At 55.9% G+C, this 27,259-nt stretch overlaps 2 protein-coding genes across 7 annotated transcripts; one reads left to right on the forward strand and one right to left on the reverse strand.

Annotated features, from left to right (window-relative positions):
- The first annotated feature begins 1,784 nt into the window (after positions 1-1,784).
- TMEM132A (transmembrane protein 132A) lies at positions 1,785-13,620 on the forward strand. 6 transcript variants are annotated; one of them, XM_072970046.1, is made up of 12 exons: positions 1,910-2,058; positions 2,298-4,175; positions 4,504-4,718; positions 4,931-5,149; positions 5,885-6,216; positions 7,513-7,662; positions 8,676-8,874; positions 8,959-9,102; positions 10,163-10,365; positions 11,051-11,327; positions 11,735-11,926; positions 12,341-13,620. In XM_072970046.1, the coding sequence occupies exons 2-12, from the start codon at positions 4,031-4,033 to the stop codon at positions 13,379-13,381; spliced, it is 3,117 nt and encodes a 1,038-aa protein (XP_072826147.1). In that variant the 5' UTR covers positions 1,910-2,058; positions 2,298-4,030; the 3' UTR covers positions 13,382-13,620. The 6 variants fall into 6 exon arrangements, with proteins under 6 accessions (XP_031546590.2, XP_072826149.1, XP_072826147.1 ...); XM_072970047.1 differs by having other exon boundaries at positions 8,679-8,874; XM_031690730.2 differs by lacking the exon at positions 2,298-4,175 and having other exon boundaries at positions 1,785-2,058.
- Positions 13,538-25,355, reverse strand: SLC15A3 (solute carrier family 15 member 3). Its single transcript, XM_015248396.3, has 8 exons — positions 24,750-25,355; positions 21,298-21,587; positions 19,253-19,400; positions 17,796-17,906; positions 16,917-17,085; positions 15,295-15,453; positions 14,323-14,478; positions 13,538-13,835 (listed from the first exon to the last, which is right to left on the reverse strand). Exons 1-8 carry the CDS (start codon positions 25,311-25,313, stop codon positions 13,681-13,683), a joined length of 1,752 nt encoding a protein of 583 aa, XP_015103882.2. The 5' UTR covers positions 25,314-25,355; the 3' UTR covers positions 13,538-13,680.
- Between the last annotated feature and the right edge of the window lie 1,904 nt (positions 25,356-27,259).

Consider the following 27,259-nt stretch of genomic DNA (forward strand, 5'->3'; position numbering starts at 1 on the left):
CCTTCCAGCTCAGTCTTCCAGCCAGACCACGGTCCCTCAAGGCATGCTCCTGTTCCTTCATTGCCCTGTGTGGGGAAGAAGCAGGGCAGATGGGGCTTGAGGGGAAGGGAAATGGGGAAGTTCCCCTGAGGGGCTGGGGCTGGGATGTACATGAGTCTGTTACAAGTGCCTTAATCCGAGCCAGTGGGGCCTTTTGCCTGCCCTCTGCCGTACTGTATGTAGGAAGGTGCACTGTGGCTGCTTTGTGTCCAGAGGAGAGTGGTTCCTCTCGGAATCTTGATTCCCCTTTGCTTGATTCCCCAAGCAAAAGATGACTGCTTCATAGGCTTGTGCCTGCAAGTAGGACCCTGCAGTGGCCACCAGATCCCCTCTGGGGACTTCAGAGACCCTGAAGGAGGAAAGAAGGGTCAGCTCCTTGTCTGTACCATGCCAGGCGGCTCTCCATCTCTCTCTCCATCACTGCCACCAAGGAGTTGCTGATCAGCGGCCACCAGCAGCCTGGGAGGAACACAGAACAGACACTAGAGATGCCCCCACAATCCCTTTCCCGTGTCATGCTCTGGGGGAGCCAGGGGAGCCAAGCCCTCCCCATGGGGCTCTCCTCTGGTGGAGGTGGGCATCCTCCTCTGCCAGACCCAGCACATGATGTGAAGAGTAAAGACATGCCCAGGTCTGTTGAGGTTTGATGTGGAATCACAGCTGCAGTGATAGATATTTTTATCAGCGCTTGGTGGTTGGTTTTAAATAAAGTGCACGCTATTTTATTGTCTTGTTCCGGATAAAATGTATTTACTCAAAGTCTGGCTGGCTTTGATTGTTCCCTCTCTAGCTAAACGTGTTTCCGTGGAGCTGCTCCACTCTGCTCCCTGCAGGAGCAGTGGGAATCTTGTGGAAAGGGAGGGAGCACAGAAGAGGGCTGGTACCAGGTACCCTTCCCTCCAAGAGTGTGAGGAATGAGGAGGGCATGCCCCCATTACCAAACTTCCAGGAACTGACCAGCTCTGTTGGAATCGTGTGCCTGTGGAGGGAGGTGGAGGGAAGTACCCCTTCCACCTCTGTGTGCAGGAGCCATGAAGGCTGGCCCCCAGCCAGAGAGAGGCCTGCCTGCCCTCCCTGCTTCCCCACCAGACAGGAGTTTCTACACCATGGTTCTCAAGCCAGCCTACAGATAGGAGCAGTCTTTTCGCGGAGGGGCCCAAGCGTGGTTTTCCTTGTTAAGCTGCACCAGTAGAGGCTAATGTGCAGCCAGATACCCCACTCAGCGTCTCTCCCAACACTGCCTGGAGGGCAAGGCTGGGACCTAGGAGGCAGGCCTTTGGTCAGGAGCAGAAACCAGCCCTCACCCTTTCTAGACCCACATGCTTCTCCCAGGAAGGGGGCTGGACACGAAACTCCTGCTGCTGCACCTGGAGTCCTTCCTCTTTCAGGGCAGGTCCAGACAGTTGTCACCTGGCTCTACTGGCCCCCTTTCATCCCCTTTCCACCTCTCAGCTCGGTGCCTTCTGTCGCTGAATTCTGGTTCTGATTCAAGTGTCAGATCCCTTTATAGGTGAGCCGCTTGTAGGGTGGGAGGCAGAGGAAGAGGCTTTTTTCTCCTTGGTCGGGAGCTTCCAAGAGGCAGTGAATAGAACACGTCGCCATCCCTCTTGGCAGAGGCGTTCAGTCCACTGCTGTTCAGTCCCCAGGGAAGCGGCATTCTTCCCGACCTCTAGCACGGGGGCGCTCGGGGGCTCCGGATCCGTAGGGCACTAGGACCCGGTGGGGCGGAGGGCAGCCCGTGTGCCGCGTTTGCTCCCTCCCACTCTCCAGCTCCAGCTCCCGCTCCATTGTCTGGGAACGGCGGCCGCGGGGTGGGCGGACCATCGGGGACCCAGTCGCCTGGGTCGGACCGGCTGGAGATGCCCGGCTGACCGCGGCCACCTGAGCCGCCCGCCTAGTTCCCTCCTTCCTTGGGAAGGATGTGCGCCCGGATGGCGGGGCACGCGGCAGCGGCTCCCCGGGGGCCCTGCGGCCCCTGGCTCTGCCTCCTGGTGGCCCTCGCCCTGGACGTCGTGAGAGGTCAGCGGGAGGGGAGGGCGGGGGCGGGGCGAGGGGCAGCTGGGCCCGGGCCGAGGCCGGGCGCGAGGGATGCCCGGGAGCCGGGAACCTGCGAGTTCTCGGACTAAACCCTGAGTGGGGTCGCCCCGCAGCACGCCCTGAGGGTTGGAGAGGTCTCACCCCCACGGGATCGTGCCTCCAGCCACGCGCCTCTGTTGCCTCCCTCACTTGCATAACCAGGCAACTCATTCCCGACCCAGGACTAGCCGGGTCCCCCGGCTCTCACCGCCGTCCCGCCAATCTCGCCGCGAGCTTCCCCTCCAACTGGGACGCTTAACCTGGCTGCCCGCTGACCCGCAAACACCAACTCCCTAATCTGCCGTCCAGAGAGCTGCAGCCCCGTGGCTCCTAGCCTCCTCCTGCCACCATCAACCCAGCTCCCACGGAACGGGAAGCAGCCTCTTTGCCTAGGACCTGCGACATCCACAACTGCTTTCCCCCTGCCCCACGGAGCTCTCTGACCTTGGAGTCTCCAGGGAATTCCCCATCCGTACCCTCCTGAGTCCTTATGGGGATCACTGGAAGAAGGGGCAACGTCTCCCCTGTGCCACCCCCCTCCCCATGGGAGTCAGACTGCCCTTGGCATGAGCTGAGGCTGCTAGGTAGATGATTCCACAGAGTTGGGGATAGTGAAGCATTCTCTGCCCCTCCCCTCTGGACAGGAGAGCCGAGCTCTGGCAGATGGGAGTCCGTGGGAGTCAGGCCACAGAGCATCCTGTAATTATCCAGGCAATGGGGTAGGAAGAGGACCAGAAGCCAGGGTCTTCCCCCAGGGAGCCATAGTCACTCACCTGTTACATTTGGGGGGAGGGGGGAGCTTCTCAGCCACATGCTCCTTGGTAGGGAGGGTCTTGAAGGAGGTTGAAACCATCAAGTCCCCCTGCCCAGCAGTGGAGAGAGATCTAACTGGTTCTAGGGCTGCTTTCAGCCACCTGCTCCCCTCCCCAGGGGACCCAGCAGGAGCCCTAATAACCCCTTATACAGGGCAATGAGGAAAGCCTTGTCACATCCATTATGCAGCAGCAATAACCCCTCCTCCAGACAGCGTGCCACCGTTTACAAAGCCCTCCCTCCCCCATCCACTGTGTCACTAAATGCTCATCCTACAGGTGAGGAAGCGGAGGCTCCAGGATGTTAAATGACTGACCCAAGCTTCATCGAGGGAGAGTTAGGAAGTAAACACAGGTCTCCAGCCTCCCAGAACATCCTCTCCAGGGGTGAGGGATTCTGTTATGAGTAAGACAAGGCTCCTGGCTGACAGACAGCAAGATAACTCATTCAGAGGAGGCAATCAGGGATGCAAAAGGCAGGGGACTGGTGGGAGGGCAAGCAATCAAGGAGGGTTTCCTTGGGAAGGAGGCGACATTCACTCTTGGCCTTGAAGGAGGAGGGAGGCGCCACCTAGCAGAGGAGGGGAGACCCAGTCTAGGGAGCAAGGCCCAAAGCAAGCAGTTGGAAAGCAGGAAGGGTGGAGAGAGGGATGGATGGTGGAGGGGCATGGTAGCCTAGTGCTTGGTGCCTGGGCTCTGACTCCCAGCTCCACCACGCTCCTGCTGTGAGACCTCAGGCAAGTCCTTGAACCTCTTAGCTTCATTTCCTACAACCATAAAATGGGATTAATAGTAATAGAAGCTAGTTTTCAGAGCTGTTACAAAACCTGGAAGATTTAATACAGGTAAAGTGTTTAAAATAATAGCTTGCATACAGTTAGTTTTCAAAAAATGTTAATTATTGTTATTAGACTAATAGTCTGTTGGTACAAACCAAATATGGTCTTAGGGGTCCTTTGCCCTTCTGATTGTTGAATACTCCCCAGGCTCATGTTCCCACGCCCCTCCCTCATCCCAGTCTTGCACTCCAATATGCTGTTGGGATGAAGAGAGTAAGTCTGGAAAACCAGTGCAAGTTGCCATGGTGATGACGCGGAGGGAGGATGGATGCCCAGCCAAGTCTGGCCAAGGACCTAGGGGCAGAGAAAGGGTCTCTACTTCTACAAAGCTCACCTCGTCACCGTCTTTTATCACATAGACCCTGCCTGGGGAGAGCTGAACCCCACAAATGCCTTGGTGTCGAGGCACGTAGGTAGGGGGCAGGAATGGGGGAGAAGGAGACTTTGAGAGGATTCTGCAGTTCTGCTGGAGGGAGGAAGGTTTGGGTCTGTGGAAAGCAGAAGAAAGAACAGCTCCAAAGCTGGCAGTCAGTCCTGGATGTAGATTCAATTCCTGGCCCCAGTTACCTCATCTGTGCAATGAGGAGATTCCCCTCCCCCACCACATCCTGGGAGGATGGGACATTTTTAACCCCTTTCTTCCTCCACTGCCCACGACTACCAGCCCTGGGACGAAGCCAGTTCAGTCCCTGCCTGTTCTGAAGCTGTCACCATCTCTACCCCTTCTCCCTCTGCAGTGGCCTGTGACCAGGACCCCCTGGACCCAGTCTACCTGCCGGCAGCCCTGGAGCTCCTGGATGCCCCAGAGCACTTCCGCGTGCAGCAGGTGGGCCGCTACCCACCTGCCAACTCCACTCTGGGCTCCAGATCTGAGACCTTTCTGCTTCTGCAGCCCTGGCCCAGGGCCCAGCCACTTCTCCGGGCCTCCTACCCACCTTTCGCCACCCAGCAGGTAAGGAGGGGTCCCCAGAGTCTCCTGGGCTCTCAAGACGCAGAAATGAAGTCTGCTGGGGTCTCAGAGCCCTTCCCAGCCCTGGCTGTGCTCCCTCTTTTCCAGAGGGGAAAAGGAGGCCCATAAAGTCTCTCCTGCCAGCCTGGGATATGAAGCCTGGAGTCCTGTCTTCCCCAACCCCCGCTTTGTTGAGCACCCTCTTCTCCCTCCAGGTGGTCCCTCCTCGGGTCACTGAACCACACCAACGGCCAGTCCCATGGGACGTGCGGGCCGTGTCAGTGGAAGCTGCTGTGACCCCAGCAGAGCCCCACGCCCGCGTCCTCTTCCACCTCAAAGGGCAAGATTGGCCACCAGGACCCAGCAGTCTGCCCTGTGCCCGGCTCCACGCCACACACCCTGCAGGCACAGCTCACCAAGCCTGCCACTTCCAGGTGAGCGGGAGGGCCCACCTGGGCTGGCCCTGTCACCGTGCCAGCTGCAGGGTGGTCCCGGAGTAGGAAAGAGAGGGCTCACCACTCCTGGGAAGTTTGGAGGTCACGGACCACTTGACTCCACTCCTGCTCTGCTAGCTTTCACGGGGTCCTGTGAAAGGGTTATTTAGGGCCCCTTAAGGGGTTCAGTCCATTGTGACTTTGGGCAAGTAACTTAATCTCTCTGAAACTCAGTTTCCTCATCAGTAAAATGGGGTAATAATTCTTCCCTTCTGTGGAGTTGGAATAAAGAATAATTGAAATGAATGCAAGAATGGCTTTTAGCACAAGGCCAGGCACCAGGGCAGGCCCTCAGTGAGGGTGTATAATATTGTTAGCATTACTTTTATTATTGTAGTTTCCACTATTTTGGAGTCTCACCCAGGAGTCCACCGGAGAGAGGTGTTCTGTGGGCTCTGGGATTCTGAGAAGCCTGTGTTGTAGTCAGGGCGGACCCGGAGCACGTTTAGGGGGGAGGCGTTGGGATTGGCTCACTTTGGAATGAGATTATTCCTAAAGAGAAGAGAGGCCAGCGGATGCAGTCTGAGACCCAGCCCCAGTCATGTCGCCGGTTGGCTGTGTCACCTGGGATGCGTCTCTGGCCCATGCTGGCCTTGCTTTCATGGACCCCTCCAGCTCTGGGGGCTAGGACTCCGCTACCTCAACACACCGACCATGGCCCTTCTGTGTTTGCAGCCAACCCTGGGCGCCTGCGTGGTGGAGCTGGAGTTCCCCTCACACTGGTTCTCCCAGGGCTCAGCCACGCGGGCCGAGCTGGCCTACACCCTGGAGCCTGCATCCAAGGGCCCTGGGGACTGTGGCCCTGGCGGGGAGGAGGACCCCAGGGAGCAGGCCCTCCCTGTGGGCAGCGTGGAGCTGCGCCCAGCAGACCCCCCACAGTACCAAGAGGTGCCCCTGGATGAGGCAGTGACCCTGCGGGTGCCTGACATGCCCGTGCGGCCTGGCCAGCTCTTCAGTGCCACCCTCCTGCTTCGGCACAACTTCACAGCCAGTGTCCTGATCCTGCGGTGAGCACTGGGCCTGGGGTCGGGAGGCGGGGGTCAGAGGCAGGAACCTCTGCAGGAAGACTTGGCAGGTGCCTCCTCCTCTTGGACTCCTTACTAGAATCCTTGACGTCTGCAAATCATGTGTCCGCCAACTCCCCTCCAGCCCATGTGCTGTGATTGCCCTGGCAGCTGGCAGGACCCCGCCACTGGGCACAGCCCTTAACTTGCAATCAGAAGTAGGAAGCTCCCCTCCCTCTGGCACTACCCTGAGACTCCTTTGTTCAGTGGGGCTAATGTTGCCTGCCTCACAGGGTGGCACAGCTCCAGGGAGGGGAAACAGGAGAGGCTTAGAAACTGTAAAGTGCAGTGCCTGGGTATGGTTAATGCTCTGATGCCCCAGGAGAGGTAATTGCCCATTCATCTGCATCTTCTCCCGATGGACCATGGGTCCTTAGCCTTTGGACAGAGTTGGCTCCTCCCCATAGGAAGGCCCTCCTTTTCCTGCCCATTCTGCAGGGAGTCCCCCTAATGCATTCTCCCTCCTCAATCTCACTGACAAAGATTTGCAAAGTATGACTTGCCTATCCCATAATCAGGTTTGTGTATGTCCCATCCCTCTCTCTCGCAGGTGTCCGTCCCTTCTCTCTGTCTCTCATGCCCTCCTATGCTCACTTGTACTATCGTTAGATCTTTCCTAGACATTTAAAATACCCCAAGCCCTGTGTCTCCACTCTGGAGCTTCAGAGAGGAGCAAGGCCCAGTCCCCTCCAGTGGTATAGAGCAGGGCTGGATGGGCAGGAACTGGTTTATATGCTCTAATGAAAGTATGAAGTGCTGTGGGGGCTTGGGTTGAGGGGTGGAGGAAGGGGAAATTCATTCTGCTGCAGGGAAAGCTTTCTAAGGGAGATGGTGTTTGTGTCGCTGGAGACTTGACGAATGAGCGGGTGAAGAAAGGCAGGGCAGACCAGGCTGAAAGCACAGCCTGAGCAAAGGCTTAGAGGCACAAGTGGCATCATGTATGTGTACTCTGGGTACCACCAAAGCTACAACTGCATGGAGAGATGTCACAGCTGAAGAAGAAACTGGACCAGACCCTAGAGGGCCTCTAATGCCAGGCTGAGACTTGACCGTGTGGGCAGTGGGGAGGCAGGTAGAGCTGTGTGGCATGACCTGTGTTGAGATGGGGTCCTTCTGGGTCGGAGGATGGCAAGTAAGTCATTCAGACCAGAGCCCCTTTTCTTCCCCCACCTGGCCCCGCCAATCCAGTCCGCACTTCAGCACCCCCTCAACAAACTGGATCTGTGTCCTCTCCCCTAGAATCAAGGTAAAGAAGGGGCTGCATGTGACGGCTGCCCGCCCTGCCCAACCCACACTTTGGGCTGCCAAGCTGGACCGCTTCAAGGGCTCCAAGCATCACACCACCCTCATCACCTGTCACCGTGCCGGGCCCTTGGGGCCAGACTCCAGGTAGGTACTTCCCTCCTCCAAGGGGCAGAGTGGAGAGGGTTGGTCCCAGAGGGCTAGTGGGCAGATTTCTGGTGCCCAAGGGGAGGGGGCTGCCATGCCCATGTAGGCTGACCCAAGAGGGAGCAGCACAAAGCAGACACATCCTTCATTCATTCACTCAGCTCTTGTTTATCAGTTCCCAGCCACATGCCAGGTATGATGAGTGTGAGTCCCATTCCAGGTGATAGTGACCTGTCCTGGCCATCCAGTCACAGCACTCACTGCCACTACCCTGCCTCCCACCACCAAACAGGTCCTTCTTTCTGGGTAACTAATATTCCCCCAAAAGCCTAGTTGCAGTTCTCAGCACTTATGAACGCTTCTTATTCATGCCCTGGGTCTGGGCAAGGCCATGGGTTTTGTAGCCCCTGTTTGAATTCTGGTTCTGATACTTTCTGGATAAATAACTTAGGCAAGCCAGTTAACCACCACACCCCCCGCCTCCCTACCACCAGAGCCTCTGTTTCCTTACTTGTCAGTGGGGATAATAATGCACCCCTTAAGGTTTGTGAAATAAGATACTGCATAGCAAGCATCCAGGCCAGCTCCTGGCACATAGTAGGTGCTTGATCTAAAGAAACTGCAAGGTTATTATTCAGGGTCAAGTGCCAGTCCTGGGGCTTGGAAGTGAATCTTCCTCCTTGGTAAAAACTGATATCAGGTGCTTTATGTGGAAGGCAGAGAGGTCTGAATGGAGCAGGGTCTAGGAAGGCACGAAAGCCAGCAGGCATCCAAGATGTGGTAATAGGCCAAGAGCCAATAAGAACTTTGGCTCTGGAGCCAGGATGCGTCGGTTTGATCCCAGTCCTGCCACCTTTCACGGTGTGACCTTGGGCAAGTTATGCAACCTCTGTACCTCAGTTTCCTCATCTGTAAAATAGGGATAATCATAGGACATACCATATGAATTCAGGACATGCTCACAACAGTGGCTGGCCGCTAGCCCGTGCTCAGATTTTCTCTCTTCTGGCCAGCAGCCCCCTTGAACTGTCCGAGTTCCTGTGGGTGGACTTTTTGGTGGAGAATGGCACTAGTGGGGGCGTGGCAGTCACTCGCCCTGTCACATGGCAGCTGGAGTACCCAGGCCAGGCCCCTGAAGCAGAAAAGGACAAAATGGTGTGGGAGATCCTGGTGTCGGAGCGGGACATAAGAGCCCTCGTCCCACTGGCCAAGGTAACGGGTCCCCATCTCTACCTGGCCTGGCTGGGGGCCAAGTGGGGTGAGGAGCTTGGGGCTGAGTACCTATTGCACCCCCAGGCCGAGGAGCTGGTGAACACGGCACCATTGACTGGAGTGCCACGGCGGGTCCCCGTGCGCCTTGTCACCGTGGACAGTGGGGGAGCTTTGGTGGAGGTGACAGAGCACATCGGCTGTGAGTCGGCCAACACACAGGTGCTGCAGGTGAGTGGCATGTGCCATCCGTGTGTGACTATGCATTTGTGCATGTGTGATGCACACACAGCTTTCCTTCCGCATTCAGGTCCCCAAGAGAACAGCTGCTTCTTGAGGCCAGTAACCTCACAAGGGGAACCACAGCTTTTATCCCCACCACCTCTCTCCAGAGTCAAGTGGGAGCTGTGTGACCCCAGCAGCCCCCAATTCAATCTGCATTGGCAGATGAACTGATGTGGAAGAGTTAAGAGCATGTACTTTGGGATGGGAAAGTTTTCGTCTGAAACCAGTCGTTGTTATCAGCTAGCATGTGATTGTGAACAAGCATCTTAACCTCTCTGAGCCTCAGTCTCCTACGCTTCAAAATGGGAATATATTTTAGGGATGTTGTCAGAATGAAAAGCACTCTAAGTCAGTATCCAGCAGACAGCAGGAGCTGAAACAGCGGCAGCTACTACCGTTATCATAATCGGGCAATAAAATCATTATAGAATGCTAAAAAAGAGTGATAACTATTATTGGAGCCTTGCAATGACCCATGAGGTAAAAAAAAAAAAAAAAAAAAAAAAAGGCAGGGCAACTTTCCCTATTTAGAAGGGAAGCCCAGAGCTTGAGTTTCCTAAATCCTGGCTGCCCAAATGGAAGTGTCTTTTGCTACCTGGACCTGCATTTTGCCTCTGGGTACATTGTTCTCTGGTGGATGGGGCTGCCTTGCCCTCAGCCTCTGCCTACTCACTTGTAGCTGGGGGCTCTAGCATCAAAGCCAGAGGCCAGCATGAATGAGGAGCCAAAGTTGTAAATTCAAACCCTCTTCTGCAGAGGGTGTGTGTGTGTTTGGGGAGGGGGGGTGGATTCTGTTATCTGCAAATAGCCAGTTTCCCCAGCTGAGCCCCAGATGAACTCAGGGAAGTCCTGGTTCCTCCTCAGGGAGCGGATATTGGCTGCCTGGTGAAATCTTAATCCAAGGACATGCATTATAGTAAAATATAGAGTGAATTTCAGCTGTACCCCTCTGGTCCACACCTGTCTGCCCTGGCTTAGCCCATCCCTTACCCTCTGCCTCCCACAGGTGTCAGAGGCCTGTGATGCTGTGTTTGTGGCTGGCAAGGAGAGCCGGGGCGCTCGAGGATTGCAGGTGGACTTCTGGTGGCGCCGGCTGCGGGCCTCACTGCGGCTGACCGTGTGGGCCCCGCTGCTGCCCCTGCGCATTGAGCTGACCGACACCACCCTCGAGCAGGTCCGAGGCTGGAGGGTACCTGGCCCAGCGGAAGGGTGAGTGGAGGCCTGAGGAAACTGGCAGGCCTTGGCGAAGTCACTCTGGGATTGAGGGAGGGTGCAGGGGACACAGCCAGAAGCCCGAGCTGAGGTCTTCACCGAGCCTCTGACCAATGTTTGTGACTGCCGAGCTCCCTTCCCCCACCTCCTGCCCTGCCTTATTTCTCTATAGTACGTATCACTTTCTAATATACCACCTGATCGGATTAATCTTGTTTGCGGTCCACCTACCCTGTCCGCACTCCTCCCCTAGGATGTAAGCCCTCAAAGGCAGGGGTTTTGCCTGTTCTGTTCACTGCTGTGTCCTCTGAGCCTAAGATGCTAGCTAGCTCAGTAAACATTGAGGGGATCCTACCAGAGCCCCAGGGTGTAATCTGGCCCTCCAAAGAGTGAGCACTCGTAGATCTATCTCCCCCGTAAGAGGGTCTCCTCACCTCCCCCTTGGCCAGAGTTCCAATAAGGAGCAAGAGGAGGGCAAGAGTGGCTTGATGGATAGGCACAGGCACCAATCAGGAACCGGACTGGGGGCGCGGCGTCTGCAGGTGGAAGGGCCTGGCCACAGAGGCGCGGCTGTGGGCGGAGCGTGAAGAACGTGCTCCCATTAGGAGCGTGGGTGGGGCCCCAGTGGGCTGGGGGCGGAGCCCGCGTTGACGCCCCGCCCCCGGGCCGCCCCTCACCGCAGGGCGCCGGAGCCCGAGGCTGCGGGGGCGGAGGAGGCCGAGCGGCGCGCCCGCGGCTGCCGCCTGCAGTACCAGCGCGCCGGCGTGCGCTTCCTCGTCCCCTTCGCCGCCCACCCGCTGGACAGCGGCCGCCGCCTCACCCACCTGCTCGGCCCTGACTGGCTCCTGGACGTGTCCCACCTCGTAGCGCCGCACGCCCGCGTGCAGGACCCGCGCGTGGCCTCGCTGGAGGGAGGCCGCGTCCTGGTGGGCCGGGAGCCCGGTGTTACCTCCATTGAGGTGAGCAGATGCCCTGAGAAGAGTGTAGGTGCTTCCCAGCATGCTCGTGGGCAGGTGCAAAGAATGTTGGAGGGGCCCGGGCTGTACCTGGGGTGGTATGAGCCCAGTGGGATTAGGGATTGGGTGAGACTTTGGTGGCTCGTGTAATGGGCGAAGTCCTCAAAGTAGGAAGGACTGAAGTTGGCTATGTGAGAGAGTCTTGAGAGAGGAAGGAACTGCCCCTCTGTGTGGCATGGGGGTCCAGGTATGTATAAGGTGTGTGGTTGGGGTGCAGTGGGTGGGAAGGCAGCCTGTTTGGATGCTACGAGCACAAACCAGATCCCTTTGTAGGGGTGCTGGGCTCTCAGAGCAGAGAAGCTGTCTGTGTATGAGGCCCCCCTCAACTTTCAGCTCACTCTTACCCTCAGGTGCGTTCCCCGCTGTCTGACTCCATCCTCGGGGAGCAGGCGCTGGCCGTGACGGACGACAAGGTCTCAGTGCTGGAGCTGCGGGTGCAGCCGGTGATGGGCATCTCACTGGCCCTGAGCCGGGGCACTGCCCACCCCGGGGAGGTCACAGCCACGTGCTGGGCACAGTCAGCCCTTCCCGCCCCAAAGCAGGTGACAGCTGTGGGTTAGGGAGAGGAGGTCAACATCTCCAGCTGGGGACTGATAACAGAGGGATGGGAGGTATCTCCACCCTTCACCTTAGGGTTTTCAGAATGAGGACTGACTCCCTGTAAGTAAGGTAGTGAGCTCTCTGCAGCTGGAGGTGATCAAGCAGTGGCTGGCTGAAATGTGGCAGTGGGAGGTTGATTAGATGGCTCTGAGGACCCTCCCAATGACTCAGACCCCGGGGCTGAGTGGCAGACAGGTGATTGACACACATCCCCTCTCTCCCTGTGTTTTGTCCCTCTGCCTGTGTCTGTTTTCTCTCTGGTCTCTCCTCCGTGTGGCCTGTCTCTGTGGGAGTGGTCTCTGTGTGCATGCGTGCGTGCCCTCGCGTGTCTCTGCCTGTGTCCGTGTGCCCCACAGGAGGTGGCCCTTTCCCTGTGGCTGTCCTTCTCTGACCATACCCTGGCCCCCGCTGAGCTCTACGACCACCATGACCTGGGACTGTCCATCTCGGCCGAGGAACCCGGTGCTGTCCTGCCAGCCGAGGAGCGGGGTGCCCAACTTGGGGTGGTGGTGAGTGGAGCAGGCGCTGAGGGGCTGCCCCTGCATGTGGCTCTGCACCCGCCTGAGCCCTGCCGCCGGGGCCGCCACCGTGTGCCCCTGGCCTCTGGCACCGCGTGGCTAGGGCTGCCCCCTGCTCCCACCCCTGCCCCTGCCCTCCCATCCAGCCCTGCTCGGAGCTCACCAGCCCCGGAGGCCAGTGTGGGTGGAGAACGGCGGGCGGCAGGCAGCTTGGGGGGCAGCAGGGACATGAGGGGCAAGTTCGAGCAGGCAGAGGAGGAGGCCAGAAAGGAAGAGGCAGACGCTAGGGAGGAGGAGGAGGAACAGGAGGAGATGGTCCCTGCCCCACAGCGGGTCACCGACCTAGAGCTGGGCATGTACGCCCTGCTGGGCATCTTCTGTCTGGCCATCCTCATCTTCCTGGTCAATGGTGTGGTTTTCGTGCTGCGCTACCAGCGCAAAGAGCCTCCTGACAGTGCCACTGACCCTGCCTCCCCCCAGCCCCACAACTGGGTCTGGCTGGGCACTGACCAGGAGGAACTGAGCCGCCAGCTGGACCGGCAGTCCCCTGGCCTGCCCAAAGGGGAGGGAAGCTGCCCCTGCGAGAGTGGGGGAGGAGGGGAGGCCCCCACCCCAGCCCAGGCACCTGCTGGGGCCACCACCAGCTCTTTGAGCACCTTGGCCAGGAAGGAAGCCGGGGGGCGGCGGAAGCGTGTAGAGTTTGTGACGTTCGCACCAGCACCCCCAGTCCAGCTGCCCGAGGAGCCCGTGGGGGCCCCTGCTGTGCAGTCCATCCTAGTGGCGGGCGAGGAGGACATCCGCTGGGTGTGTGAGGACATGGGGCTGAAAGACCCCGAGGAGCTGCGCAGCTACATGGAGAGGATCCGGGGCAGCTCCTGACCCTCCCGGCCTCGCCTGGCCCGGCGCTGTCAGCTTCCAGCCCGGGTAGCCTCCTGCTCCTCCTCCGGTGCTTGTTAATCCGAGTCCTTTGCCTGGCTCCTCACAGGGAGTCCCCCCAGGCCCCCTCCGCCCTGCCCTTTGTCATGGACCGCAGTTGTGAGGAAGGGCTCATGGCCCTTACTTATGAGACCCATTTCATCCTGATGTTGGGTACAGAATAAACTGAAAAGGAAACCCCAGCGGACTGCTGCAGTCTATGTTGGCGGGAGAGAAGCGAGGGACTAGGGTGGGGGGTGTGTTCAGCCACTGTCCCTCCTGGGACAGCTTTGGGAGGCTCGGCCCTGGGCCGCCCTCTCATAGCGACCAGTGATCCCAATAAACAGGATGGTCGTGGCAGCCTGAATGCCGGCCAGCAGGAAGAAGTAGAGGTCCATTCGGCATTTGTTGATGTTCCCTGGGGAAAGGAGGGGTTGGCATTTGGGTCAGGGCAGGGCTCCCCTGGGGCTGGCAGCTGAAGCCAGAGTGGGCAGCGGAGGGGATCTGAAAACACTGGGCAGATGGCCCTCTGGCATCTGGCTGCTCTGGATGTCCCCTGTGGCGTCTACAATGCCCTGTTAGCTGGTTCTTTGGGGGGCTTAAAACATTAAGGACCACAGAGAAAGGTGACCCTTCAACCAGAATGTTAGAGTTCCAGAAGCAGGCAGGCCCCTTGGAGGTCTGCTGCGTTCAGTGATCCCTTTTTGGTGGTCAGGGTAATTGAGGCCCCAGGAGGGGAGGCCACGCTGTGGGCAGTGGGCCAAGTTTGGGCTCAAACTCTGTTCTCCTGAGTCTAGTGTGCCACTTCCTTCTGCCTAGGGTCAAGCACACAGCAGTTGCCACCACCTTTCCTTTCCCAGCCTCCCTCCGCCTATGTCCCATTCCCAGGAGGCCCCCATACTCACCAGAGTCCTGGGGGCAGTGCAGCCAGCCTCCCGGCAGTGACAGCAGTGCCACCAGGCTGGAGCCCAACAGCGAGCCCACCCCCGACAAGCAGAAGAAGATGCCCATGATGGCGCCCTGCATGGAGCGTGGGGCCTCTGAGTACGCAAACTCCAAGCCTGCAGAGGGAGGGAGGACAACCCGAGGGGCCGGTGGAGGAGCAGAAAGCGGGCTCAGGCCCCACAACGCTCACCCCACCCCCACCAAGCCTCCACCCTGGCCTCCCTGAATGAGTGCTGTGATGACGACACCCAAGCACCAATAACCCTCTGCCCTGCTCATCCCCTCATCTGAACACCTCCACCTGGATGCTCCCACATTCTTCTGTCTCCCCTGTTCTCCTTTCTCCCCGGTCTCCCATTTCAGTGATGGCACCACTGAGCCAGCCCTGTCTTCACTGTAACCCCCAATCTCTCTGCCTTCCTTCAACATCATCACCATATCATTGTGATTCAACCTCGGAAATCTGCTCCCAATGTCTTTCCCCAGCTCTGTTCCCTCTACCCTGGGCCAAATGAACAAAGGGAGGACAGAGGGGACCCCGACTACCTAGGGGCCTTGGAGAGAGCCTCATGGGGGAGACAGCATTTAGACTGGGAATTGAAGGGGAAGTGGGAGTTCACTTCTGATCAGCGGCAGGGGGAACACCAAGGTCAAAGACACAGAGGGTGGGAAACACGGCAGCAGGGGGGCTGTGTGGGAAGTTGGTATGGGAACTGTCTCATTCACCTCCAGAGCCCCCATGTCTGTCACGGTGCCTGGCACAAACCAGATGCTGACAAGTCCCAAATGGGTGAATGCAGCCCCACTCAGAAAACCCTGCCTTTCTCCATTCAGACAAGCTCCAGAGGCTGTGCCCGTGAGACCTCTGACATTGAGGCACCACCAGGCAGAGCCCATCACTGGTATGAGAGCTGGGGAGGGGTCCAGGGTACCTGGGATGCTGGCAAAGATCTCACTGATCCCGATGAGCAGGTACTGAGGGATCTGCCACCAGATGGACAGTGGTGCTGCATAGTATATGTTCTGCCCGATCTGCTGGGACACCGTCTGGTTGTGACTGATGTATTCTAAACGCTCCATCTCCAGGACTCCTGGTGAGGGAGAGAGGGAGACTACAGCCAGGCCCACTCTAGGCAGCTTTGCCCATGACAGAGCTTGACATGTAGTGGATATTCACTAAGTAGCCAGTGATTGACTAGGCAGCAGGTAAAGAAAAGAACAGTGGCCCTCCAACCCTTCCCTTTTTGCCTTGGCTGCTAGGAAGCTCAGAACTAGGTTTTGCACTCCATAACAATAACAACTCTCATTAATTGAGAACCTGTTATGAGCTAGGTATTTAATACACATTCTTGCAAATGCAAAAGAGAAATCTGGATTAAACAACCAGCCCAGAGTCACACAGCTGATAAGTAGTTGGGGCTGGGTTTGCACCCCAGTGTGTCTGGTTTCAAAGCTGGCCCAGTTTCCATGATATCACGTGACTCCTCTACTGCAGCATCAAGTAGTACAGGAGGCTTTCTAACCTGACTTTCAAGTTTATTTTCTCTCTTTCCCCTTCATTGCTTAGGAGACAGCTGTGCACTAGTGGAATGAACACTGAATATGGAATTAGGTGATTTGGGTTCCAATCCCGACCCTGCCACTGGCTAGCTGTGTGAACTTGGGCCAATCACTTAGCCTCTTTGAGACTCAGTTCACTTATGCAACAGGTGGGAATAAAAATCCCAGGATCATCGTGAGAATGAAATAGGGCGAAACGCACTAAAGCACGTAGCTGAAAAAGAATCTAGTTTGCTTTTTCATCCTTGTAACACAGTACTGTTTATTGACCTTCATTTCCTCCGGCTCCTCCCTGTGATCCAGGGACAGTGCTGGATGCTTTACCGGATTCATCTCATTTAATCCTCACAACACTCTTGCTAGACCACATTCCATGAGGATTGAGCCCGGGCCCTGCACAGGGTCTGAATGAATTACTCTCCCCATGTTAAAGCTCAGAGACTCGAAGTAACTTCAGGATCACTAAGTCATGTAGTGAAAAGGGCCGAGGTTTGTGCAGTAGCATCATACAAAGCCTCTTTACCAGACCCCTTTCTTGTAAGTGGATTCAAATCCTTTTCAAATGTTAGAAGGAAGAGAATAAATAATATGTACTCTTCTGAAAAAAGCCCCCAAACCAGTAAGTGGCTGTGTGTCTTTGGAAAACAAATTCGACACATTACTGAGCACCTATGTGCATTATTCGTAGCAGTGAATAGCCAAAAAGAAACAAACAGCCTGCCTTCATGGGCTTACATCCCACTGGGGAGAATCTTTTCCTCTCTTGGTCTGACTTTTCTCATCTGTCAAAATGAGGTGGGGGCTAGCTGGACTCAAGGAGGAGGGTCTCCTTCAGCTCACACATTCCCAGAAGCCAAGACTGGCACCCATGGGTGGAGGGTGTACTTGCCCCAGGCCCATGGCTTCAGCATTAGCCTGGAGTGGAGCCAGCCTTCCCCCAGCCATAGACAAAGGCCAGCCCCCTCCCCAAGGCCCTCCACTCCGGCCCACACACCTGCCACAATGACAGAGGTGAAACCAAAGAACATCCCCAGTGCCATCTTCTGCAGAGCCGAGGGAAGCAACTTGCGCCGTAGCAGTAAAGGGTCGAGCAGGTGGTCCTTTACCGGCACCAGAATCAGCAAGACCACGACATTGGCCAGGAGGAGCCAGGCTTCTGGGATCTGGGCAAGAAGGGACCAAGAGAGGCAGGCTGGCAGAGCAGAAGGTGCTCTGGGCTGGAGACCTGGACTCCATCCAGACTGTCCCTGGGTGACCCAGCATCAGTCCTTTCTCCTCTCCGGAATGCGAACTCTTAAGCCATGTAACTAAGAGCCAGATTTGATCAGGGTGGCAAATAAGTTTCCTCTAACATCTATCAATTGGTAGTGGCTGCCTGGAACATTCCTGGGCTCAGCATGAAAAAATGTCATGATTGATTAATGATGTCTGCCATGGGCAAGGAAGGGAGGTCTAGTAGCAAGTATGTCATTTATCTGCCAGCTCTGAAGATCTTTGATTTTAAGAGTCTCTGAAATGCCAAGGACCTGGTCAGGAAAGTCTTGGTGAAAGGTGTCAATCTGGGCATCCAGGTATCCCAGAGAGGGAGGGAGCCAGGTCGAGTTGAGGAGCACTCTGCGTGTGCCTGATCTGAGTGTGGGATGCAAGCTGGGCAGTGGGACCCACTTCAGAGCAGCAGCGGGTGGGAGCAAAGCTAGCCTGAATTCTTTCAAGGAGGTGAGCTTTGTGGTAGGATGTCTGGGCCTCCAGGTGCTTTTCCTGTATCCTGAGGATGCCCTGTGGCTGGGGGTGGTGGTGAGGGTGGCAGCTTCATTTCCTCCTTTTCTCAGAGGAAGCCCCCAGCCTGTGGATTGAACACACGCATTTCTCTCACCTTGTAGCTGCTGCCCTGGGCTCTCAGAGCCACAGAGCTGTTGGCAGGGTAGTTTGGGAAGATGTTCGGGATGTGGAGGTGAAGACCCTGCAGGACGTAGGTGGACTGCATCTGCCGAGAGAGAGACAGAGGCGAGGCTGGAACAGATCTGGCCCCTCACCTCCACCCCAGGAGGCTGCCAGCGCCCAGTCAGGCATTCCCAGCAGTAGCACAGGGCAGCTGGGCAGCTGTCCCCTCTCCCAGCCTCCTCCCTCCGCAGGAGTTTCCTCCACTCTGCTCCCAGGCCTGAGGACTGTGCGGGCAACTTTACTCCAGAGCCCGGCACAGCTGCTCTGGCTCATATTCATGCCTCTAGGGCCTGGCACGGAGTCGGCATGGATAAATGTTTGTTGACAAGGGGAAGATAATGACATGGCTGTCCCTGCGGAGAGCTCTCATCTGACACTGAGGCCAAGCTGAGACCCACAGGTTGACATCTGGGAACTGTCTAGGCGCTGACCCACCAGAATGGCCCTGAAGGGCCTGGGGGCAGGGGAGGGCACTTGGGCTACCAGGGGCAGCAGCTGTTTGCCAACTGGTATGAAAGAATGTCGTTATTCTGACAACTGGTATGACTGGGGATCAGCCATAAATACACATTCTGCCCCCTATGTCCCTGTCCCATCATGGACACCTTCTGCTTCTGTGCCACCCTCACTCCCCTCCCCCAGTAGCTGGCTGGCCTTGCATAACCCCCGTCTCCTGCAGCTTGAAACCAGGTCCCTATGACGGGGGTGCAGGAGGCAGTGGCCTTGTGGTCTAGGGATTAGACCCCTGCCCACCCCCCCCACACACACCCACACACATACACCCCAATAACCTTTCCCTTGGGGAGCGGGGGGAAGCAGTGGTTCTCAAACCAGGCTGCCTGTCTGCATCATCTGAGAGGTTTATTACGCTACAGACTCCCCCCAGCAAGTCCCTCTCAGTCATCTCGGGTGGGACTTGGGAATCTGTATTTTTTAAAATTTCTGCAGGTGACTCTGAGACACAGCCAGGGTGGGGAACCGCTCTTGTAAAGCTCAATGCACCGAGCTTGCCCCTAAATTGCTGGAGGCCCTCGGGCAACTGACACACCTTCTCTGAGCCTCTGTTGCCAAGTTGGAGAATCTGAATGTTGCAGAGCTGTTCGAGCCTCTCGTCTAACATGAGGAAACTGAGGCCCAGAGAGATGGGGTGATGTATCCACGTCACTGGGCCTCAGCCTGGTCTCTAGAGTTCCCTGTGCTATACCACCTGGGGGGTTAATTACTGGGACGGCTTTGCCCCAGGCCCCACTCCAGCTGCTACATGGCAGCTGTTCACTTGGTGAACCCCTCCCCACTTGTCGTATGCCCTGGGCTTCTACGGTGGGAGATGAGACCAGTGAGGGGACTGGAGAACCAGTCCCCCCAGAGTGAAAGGGCAGGGGTGGTCACCTGGAAGTACACCATCCAGTAGGGCACCAAGGTCACCATGACAGGCAAGATCTTCACCAGCACCTGGAAGTTGGCGATGTCCTCTTGGGGGGAAGGGCCAGGCTGCTGAGACCTCTGGTCAGGCAGCAGATGGGCACCTAGAGAGTCTCTGTGGGGCCATAGAGGCAGCAGATAAAACAGCAGCTGTCATCACCGCCACCACGGCCACCTTTCCACCTCCACCATTATCCCCTACTTCAATCTCACTCCCCTGTCACCAGTTATCAGAGCCGTCATCTCCCCAATCACTGCCCTCACCTCCTCCACTCCACCATTACATCACCTTTGTCATCATCACTATCATCACCAATGCCAGCATCCCCACCACCATCACTTAGTAAGGTGATCTCCGTCACCAAAGCCATCCGCTGCATGGAGTTTTCACTACCATCACCATCAGTTTTTCAGTGCTGGCACTGCCACTGTCAATACTATCACTATCATCTCTGTAGCAAAGGCATCGATCAGGACCCAATCCATCCTAGAGCTGTGGCCCCTTGGGTCCTGGGGGGAAATAAGACCAGAGACTGTGGCCAGCAGAATCTTGGGGGATTTTTTGGCTTGTAGTGCCAGTTTGCCATGGGAACCTGGGAAGCCCCCATCCATGCCCAATTCAGAGAGAGAAGCTGTCCCAATTTGAGATACCCAAATTCCCCCAGTGCTGGCTCCAAGTTCATCCTCCTCAGGAGGCAACATGGTAGCCCACTCCCTACAGAACAAGAAATGGAGAGGGAGGGATGGAGGCAACATAATTAGGAGACAGGAAGGATCAACCTTTATCCTTTACCCTTTGCCCTTTGTCCTAAGAGGCTTCTAATCCCTTCTTGCCCAAGAGCCTTGCCTCATCTTTTGAGATTCCAAAACGGACGATACCAGTGTGGCTTTTTTCCCAAAGATGGCCAGCGTCAGCTCCTCCCCTCCCAGTATGTGACGCCACTCCTCTGCTAACAGCAGGGTTTATTTGCCCTGCCCTGGAATCTGGGCTGGCCTGTGGCTGTGCTGACCAAGGAGTGAGGAAGAAGTGATGCTCTGGCACTGCCAAACCCCAGAGGGCCTTAAGGGACCAACAGCCTCCACTTTCTGCCCTTTGGAACATTCCCTCTTGGAATGCTCCTTCCCTTCACAGCCCAGACACCCTGCTGTAAGGAGCTCCAGCCACCTGGGGGTGAGCCAACTTCGACTGCCACCCAGAAAAGTGAGCCGAACAGGGTGCTCTAGCCTTTTCAAGTCCCCAGATGATTGCAGCCCCTCCGTAACATCACAAGAAGCAGAACTGCTCAGCTGAGCCCCTCGCCTACAGAATCGTGAGAGATCATTAAAAAAAAAAAGGATGTTTGCTTAGACCACTAAATTCTGGGGTGGTTTGCTAGGCAGCAATGGGCCATTAAAACAAAACCCTACAGAAATACACCAGGTTAGATCTAGATCCCACTGACAGGAACTGTAACTGGGCCCAAGGTCTGGGGGCAGGTTTGCTTAGCGTAAGTAGTCAATTAACTTAGGGAAGAGAGGGGCAAAAGGAAGTCATTACGCACACGCAAGGGCATTCAGAGCCTTCCTCCCTTCGACGCCAGCTAATGGGAAAGGGAGCTAGTCTGGCTGACTTCTTAGACTTTCTTATACTTAATATGGAGATAGTGTAGAATTCTATCCCAGCAAGCTCCACTGGTGCCATCATCTCCATAATCACCACCTCTACCGCCACTGTTCTCACCATTACCAGCATCTGTCATCACTGGAGCTAACAACACCATCATCCCTATCTTCATCACCACCATCACTATCAAGACCATTAACGTCCTCATACTTTCCACAGTTACTCCACTGCCACCTTGACCTCCATCCCCATCCTTAGTCACAGCAGGCAGTGCTGGCCCAGTGGAGAGCTGGTCATCATACAGGGCCACCACCGGACCTGATCCAGAATGTCTTTAAACTGGACTGTACCTCCCCAGGAGAAGCTTCTCCAGGCTCAGTGGCCCCTTCACCCCGAGCCCCCTCCTTACCTAGCAGAGTGTCGGTGCCACAGCCGGGGACAGCAGTTTTGGAGAGCAAGTTTAAGCATGGAAGACACTTGGCTGCCTGTGGGGGGCTTGGTAACAAAGCTTGGGGTAGCAAAGAGGAAGATGAAGAAGGCCAGGCCCACACAGCCCACAGGGATGCAGTAGCCCACCAGGAAGCTGATGTTCTGTTGGATAAAAGCCACCACCAGCAGCGACAGCACCGCACCCAGGTTGATGCTCCAATAAAACCAGTTGAAGAAGCGCTGGTTGGCATGGCGACCGAGATCCATCACCTGGCAGGCAGGGATAAGAGTGAGGGCCAAGGAGGTGCAGGAACACCCTGCCACGATGTGCTCTCCGTACCTGCACCCTCTCTCCCACAGAGACACTTCTTGGGTCAGTGTGTGGGCATCCTAGCACTTTCTTAATCCCTGATCACTAAATAAATCCCTGATCACTTAATAAATATTTGTTGAATGAATGAATAGATCCTTCTCTCAGAAGTCACTTGTAAATGATCAGGACATTTTGACACAGCTGTTTCTTCATGCCTTTGACACACATTGCTTTGTTATTGTCACTAAGTAGCACACACAACAGATGTCTCTGATGCCACTTTGTTCATTTCTAGTTGATTTATCCCTTTGTCTTTGAGCAACCTACAGCATGTGTCACCTTCACAAGCAGAAAAAAAGCCAAGAAAGATCTCAGGTCTGTTGCACATTATTAAATATGATTTGTGCATGTTACTGAAAAAACAGGTAGAAGTGTAATTGAGAGTTTCCTCTGCAATTTGGAGATACAGAGTTTTCTATTGTGCCCCACCCCAACTTGCCTCCCAGTCAAACAAATTTGGCATAATCAGGGAAAGCAGAAGTAGTCCCAGACACAGCCGGGGTCTGGCCTGATGAAAATTAAAAAATTCAGGCCCCCCCCAGCAAGGGCAGAAGGGCTGAAAATCTTTACCCAGGATTTGGATCGATCTGCAACAGCCAGGCCCCAGGCCCCCTTTCCGGTCTGCTGACTTGGGTCAGCTGCACTGACTGCCCCACCTCTCCCACACCCTGATCCCAGATTCTGAATCAGCAAGTCTGGGCAGGGCCCGGGCATCTGCACTTTTAAAAAGCAGTGAGGTCTGGAGGTCACTTCTCTGGACAAATGACTCTGTACCCACCACCCTTTCAATAACTCCCCAAACCTCAGACCCCATTGCTTTCCTTCCACCCAGAGATACATGTACCCATTCGCTAAGAAGATTTTGTCAAGCTTCATTGACTGCACCGGGGAAAAGGTTAATAGATATTTTGTTCCTTTTCCAAATTTAAACTTATAGTCCCTACAGATGTGTTTAAAACTGCATCCTCTTGGAGATTCTGAGGGGTCCTCTTGGCAACAGGGAGGGAGGGGCCTGAACACTCACTGAGAATCCTTGCTGTCGACTTTCAAGCAGAAAATTGAATAAGTCCCATTATAAGCAGCCACTCCATTTATTAATTGGATGTAAATGAATATGACAATTGCAACTCTAAGGGGAAGACCAGACAGCCTGTTCAGGATATAAATGAGTTCTCGCCAAATGAGCGGCCACGTTGTCGAGAGTGATGGATGGCCCTTTCTGAAATCAGCAAGTGTGTTAAACACCCAGCTCCTGGGTGTAGCTGTCTGCCAGATGGTGCCAACCCCTCCCACCCACGCTCCTCGTCCGACTGCCGTCCGGAATTCCACCACAGCCCCCTCACTGCTCTGGTGTGCCCACTCCTTACCCCCATCCACCCTCTACACTGTAGCCAGAGCTATTTTTTAACAGCATCTTCATCCAGTGATGTCCATCCCTGCCTCAAGGCATTTTAGTGTTTCTGTACTGTCCCAGGGATCAGGCCCAAACCCCTAAGGCAGCCTTCCAGCCTGGCCTCACCCTGCTTCGCCTGAAATCCATGCTCCGTAAACAGCAGGGTGCAGGGAAGCTGTTATCAGTGTGATGCCACCAGAGGCTCGGCCCAGTGGTCCTCTGAGAGGCCAATTCTACCACCAAGAGGAGGGAGAGACAGGAGGCAGTAGATGGCTGAGGCCCTCTGGAGGTCAGTGAGGTCAAGGGCACAGGTTAAGAGCACATGGGGGTGTGGTGGGATATCAGTGAAAGAGCAGAATTAAGGGAAGATGAGAGATTCACACTGGCAGATGTTAGGGATCTCTTGGTCTGAAGGAAAATCAATGTTGGCTGAGGAATAAACAGGGCTGTCCCGGGGGCACCGAGCTCCCCATCATCAAAGGGATCCAAACAGGCCAGGTGAGCAACTCCTTGGCAAGGATACTAGGATGCAAAGATTCCCTGAAAAATGTCCCCTTTATGCTTGTAATACTTACGATTAAGGAACATTTGAAAACAGAGACAATTAGGAAAACAGTACTAGTCCAGGGACCTGAATACTCTACCGTTAGAATTTTTTCTACCTTCCCCCCTGCAACTCTGTACCCACCACCCTTTCAATAACTCCCCAAACCTCAGACCCCGTTGCTTTCCTTCCACCCAGAGATACACGTACCCATTAGCTAAGAAGATTTTGTCAAGCTTCATTGACTGCACTGGGGAATAGGTAAATAGGTATTTTGTTCCTTTTCCAAGTATAAACTTACAGTCCCTACAGATGTGTTTAAAACTGCATCCTCTTGGAGGTGAACCTGGTCTTTTCACGCGGCTGTGATCATGTTCTGTGCGCAATTCTGTGTTGCTTTTGCTCATTAACATCATATGTGGTTTTTTGAAAATCATGTTACATATTATTTAAATTCCTGTCTAGTATCCCACTGAGTCGAGCTATCAAAACAAAGCCATGTTGTTAGGTGTTTACTCATTCATGTAGCAAATATCTATCTATTGAATTTCTCCTCTGTGCCATGCTCTGTCCACACGGTACAGAGAGAGGCTCAGAAGTGAAGCTACTGGCCCAGTCTGGCTGGTGAGTGGCAGAGCTGGGATCTGAACAACCTCTGGCCCAGCTGGCAGGAAGAGGCTTGCTCCCACCCTAGCCCCCAGATCCCTAAAGCTCATAAAAATGAGGCTCTGGCTGGGGCCGGAAGTCCAGCTTTATTTACGCTGCTCTTTGACCCGCTCTCTATGAGACCTTGGACTGGTTGATTAATGTCCTGAAACCTCAGTGTCCTCATCTGTAAAATGGACATAATAACACTACCTACCTCCTAAGTAGTTAAGAGGATGAAATGAGTTCAAACACTGAAAGTGGCACATACAGAAGGCTAACTATGGTTATGACCACTGGTGCCATCCTTATTGTTGGAGTTAGCACCCCCTCTTCGTTGAAATAAGGAAACTGGATTCGGGAGAGGGGAAGTGGTTTGTCCGGGGTCACGCTGACAGCCGGAACCTCCTGACTCCCCGGCCATCCCCTTCCTCACGCCCTGGGCCTTCCGAAGGGGTGGGCCCTCCTGCCACTCACCTGGTCGGCTCCGAAGGAGGTGAGGTTGCTCCGGACGGAGCTGGCGGCCAGGCCGAGCAGCAGCAGCGCGGCGTAGAGGGTGGGCGCGCAGTAGGGGCTGGGCGAGGTGTGCAGGCAGTCCGGCGGGTGGCAGGGGGGCTCCAGCGGCAAGGCGGGCCTCTCGCCGCAGAAGGAGCTGCGGCCGTCAGGGAAGGCGGTGGCGGCCAGCAGGCCGGTGGCGGCCAGGTAGAGCAGCAGGCTGAGCGCGATGGCTTGGTAGCGGCCCAGGTACACGTCGGCCAGCCAGCCGCCCACGGGCGCCAGCAGGTAGGACGCGCCCAGGAAGACGAGCGCGGCGCGGGACGCCTGCTCGCCGGCCCACTGGAGGTCGGCGCTGTTGAGGTAGAGCACGAGGTTGCCCGCGACGCCGAAGAAGGCAGCGCGCTCCAGCATCTCCACCAGCAGCACCGCGGCCGCCGCCGCCCGCCACCACCGACGGGGCCTCCGCGGCCCGCGCGCCAGCAGCGGCCGGCGCTCCCCGGGCGCGGGCTCGCGGGGCTCCCCCGGGACGCGCGGCCCGGGCATCCTGGGCCTCCGCAGCGCTTCTCTGACCCGACTCCCGAGCCCTCCGCGCCCCCCCCCACCAACCCCCCAGCCCTACTCTTCTCCTCCCCTCCCCCAACTGGCCGCCCTCCCTTCTCACCCCTTAAGTCCCCCTTCTTGTCCCTTTCCCCCTCTGCTCCCCTGCCCCCTCTCCCTGACTTTCTCGGCCCCTCGGGCCTCGGATGCTACCCAGATTCTACCTCCCACTCCCTAATTCTCAACTCTCTCCTTTCCCTGCCTCCCACCCCTAACTCTTCCACCTTCCTCCACCCGGACTCTGTCTTCTGCTCCTCTCTGTCCTCACTGCTCACCCTTCCTCTCCCCACTTCTCTGCCCCTCCCCCCCTTTCCTGTTGGTCTCCCTGGTTGGTCGCCTTTTCTTAACCCAGGTGGCATCTGGCCGGCTCTGAGGAGAGGGGTCCTGCCACATGGGCTCCCTCTGCCCCCTGCTGCCTCCTCCACCTCCTCCCTCTCCAGCGACTGCCTCCTCTGCCGCCCCTGGTGTCCCTCTGGCTCTTGGTTGTGGCTCAGCCTCTGTCCAGCTCTCTGCTTCTTGAGAAACTCTGGGAGTCCGTAGCTTCCCCTTTCACTGCCTCTGTGGCCGGGGCTGCGTCACATGGTGCCGTGGAGTGTTTAGGAGAAACGAAAGCCCGGGTCACAGGGTCTCTGCCCGCTCAGCTTTCTAAAACCCTCCCTTCTCCTCCCACTCGTTACTCTTGCCCCAATCTCTGCCTGCTTTCCTGGAGGCTGGAGGAATATTTTCCACCTTTCACTTTCATTTCTCCCTAATCCTACTTTTGCTTGCATCCTCTTCTAATCGCCATCCAACTCTGGAATGATAGAACTGGAAAGGATATATGCAACATTTTGTCCTACCCACCCACTTAGTGGATGCACACTGAGGCCCAGTGGAGTAGGGAGGAGGGGAGGCTGGGGGGTGACTGGTTCATGGTAACTAAACTAGGGGTAAACCACTGCCTGGGCCCCTGAGTGACAGAGGAAGCTCTCAAATGCAATTCAGATTGTGCAACACTATTGTTGGGAAGGAAGTGGGGGCACCTTCCAGAAGCTTGTGGCACCATAGAGGGCCCACAAGGGAGTCGAGATTGAAGGAGACTGACCTCAGACTAAATCAAAATGAAGCCTCAGCCCTCCCCTCCTCTGGGCGCAGCAGTGCCCATGGATTAAGAGCCAGCCCTCACCTTGATCTCCAAGCCCCACGGGATCTGGCCCCTGGCCTCCTCCATCCACTCAAATCCAGCCACACTGGCCTGCTCCTGTCCCCTCCCGTGCTGAGCTCCCTTCCTGCCTCTGGACCTTGGTCTCTACTGTTTCCTCTGCCAGAACTTCTCTTCCTCCAGATCTTTGCATGACTGGCCTCTTCCCCGTATTTCGGTTTCAGCTGGAATGTCTCCTCTTCATGGAGACCTTCCCTGATCATCCCATCTAAGTGGTTGCCTGCTGGATTTTCAGCAGCCTCTTTCTGCCACCTTGTCCTTTTTCAATGTCTTCAAGCACATGAGACTCATTCAGTTACTGGTTATCTCCTCCAGTAGAGAAGTTCCATTGGGTCAAGGACCTCGTCTATTTATTTTTAAAAGATTTTATTTATTTTTTAAGAGCAGCTTTAGGTTTATAACAAAATCAAGAGGGTGGTATGCAGACTCAGCTGCCTCTGCCGCTTCTCGGTGGAAGTTCAGGATCACTAGGGTGTGGGGACAAAGTGCATGTCACATTCAAACTCTGTCCTCTCTTGGTGAGGTCACTAGGGTGGCAGATGTGACCTTGCCAAGAAGCCATCTTAGAGGGCTGAGCCTTGCAATGAGAGTGTACACATGCGCCGGTGACCTTCGGGGGTGGTGGATAATAGGAAAGGTCCTGGAAACAATGTGGATGGCAGGAAAAAAGCAGAAGAGGAACACATCAAAG

The sequence above is a fragment of the Vicugna pacos genome, chromosome 10 (assembly GCF_048564905.1).
Source record: "Vicugna pacos chromosome 10, VicPac4, whole genome shotgun sequence".
In the NCBI taxonomy this organism is placed as follows: domain Eukaryota; kingdom Metazoa; phylum Chordata; class Mammalia; order Artiodactyla; family Camelidae; genus Vicugna; species Vicugna pacos.

Excerpts from the sequence above, each read along its gene's own strand:
- TMEM132A (XM_072970046.1), top strand. The coding sequence starts at position 4,031 with ATGGATGCCCAGCCAAGTCTGGCCAAGGACCTAGGGGCAGAGAAAGGG. Across the intron at positions 4,719-4,930 it reads CACCTTTCGCCACCCAGCAG|GTGGTCCCTCCTCGGGTCAC; the intron begins GTAAGGAGGGGT and ends TTCTCCCTCCAG. Across the intron at positions 8,875-8,958 it reads CCCTCGTCCCACTGGCCAAG|GCCGAGGAGCTGGTGAACAC; the intron begins GTAACGGGTCCC and ends TTGCACCCCCAG.
- SLC15A3 (XM_015248396.3), bottom strand. The coding sequence starts at position 25,313 with ATGCCCGGGCCGCGCGTCCCGGGGGAGCCCCGCGAGCCCGCGCCCGGG. Across the intron at positions 17,907-19,252 it reads ACTGGATGGTGTACTTCCAG|ATGCAGTCCACCTACGTCCT; the intron begins GTGACCACCCCT and ends CTCTCTCGGCAG. Across the intron at positions 17,086-17,795 it reads CCCAGGGCAGCAGCTACAAG|ATCCCAGAAGCCTGGCTCCT; the intron begins GTGAGAGAAATG and ends CTTCTTGCCCAG.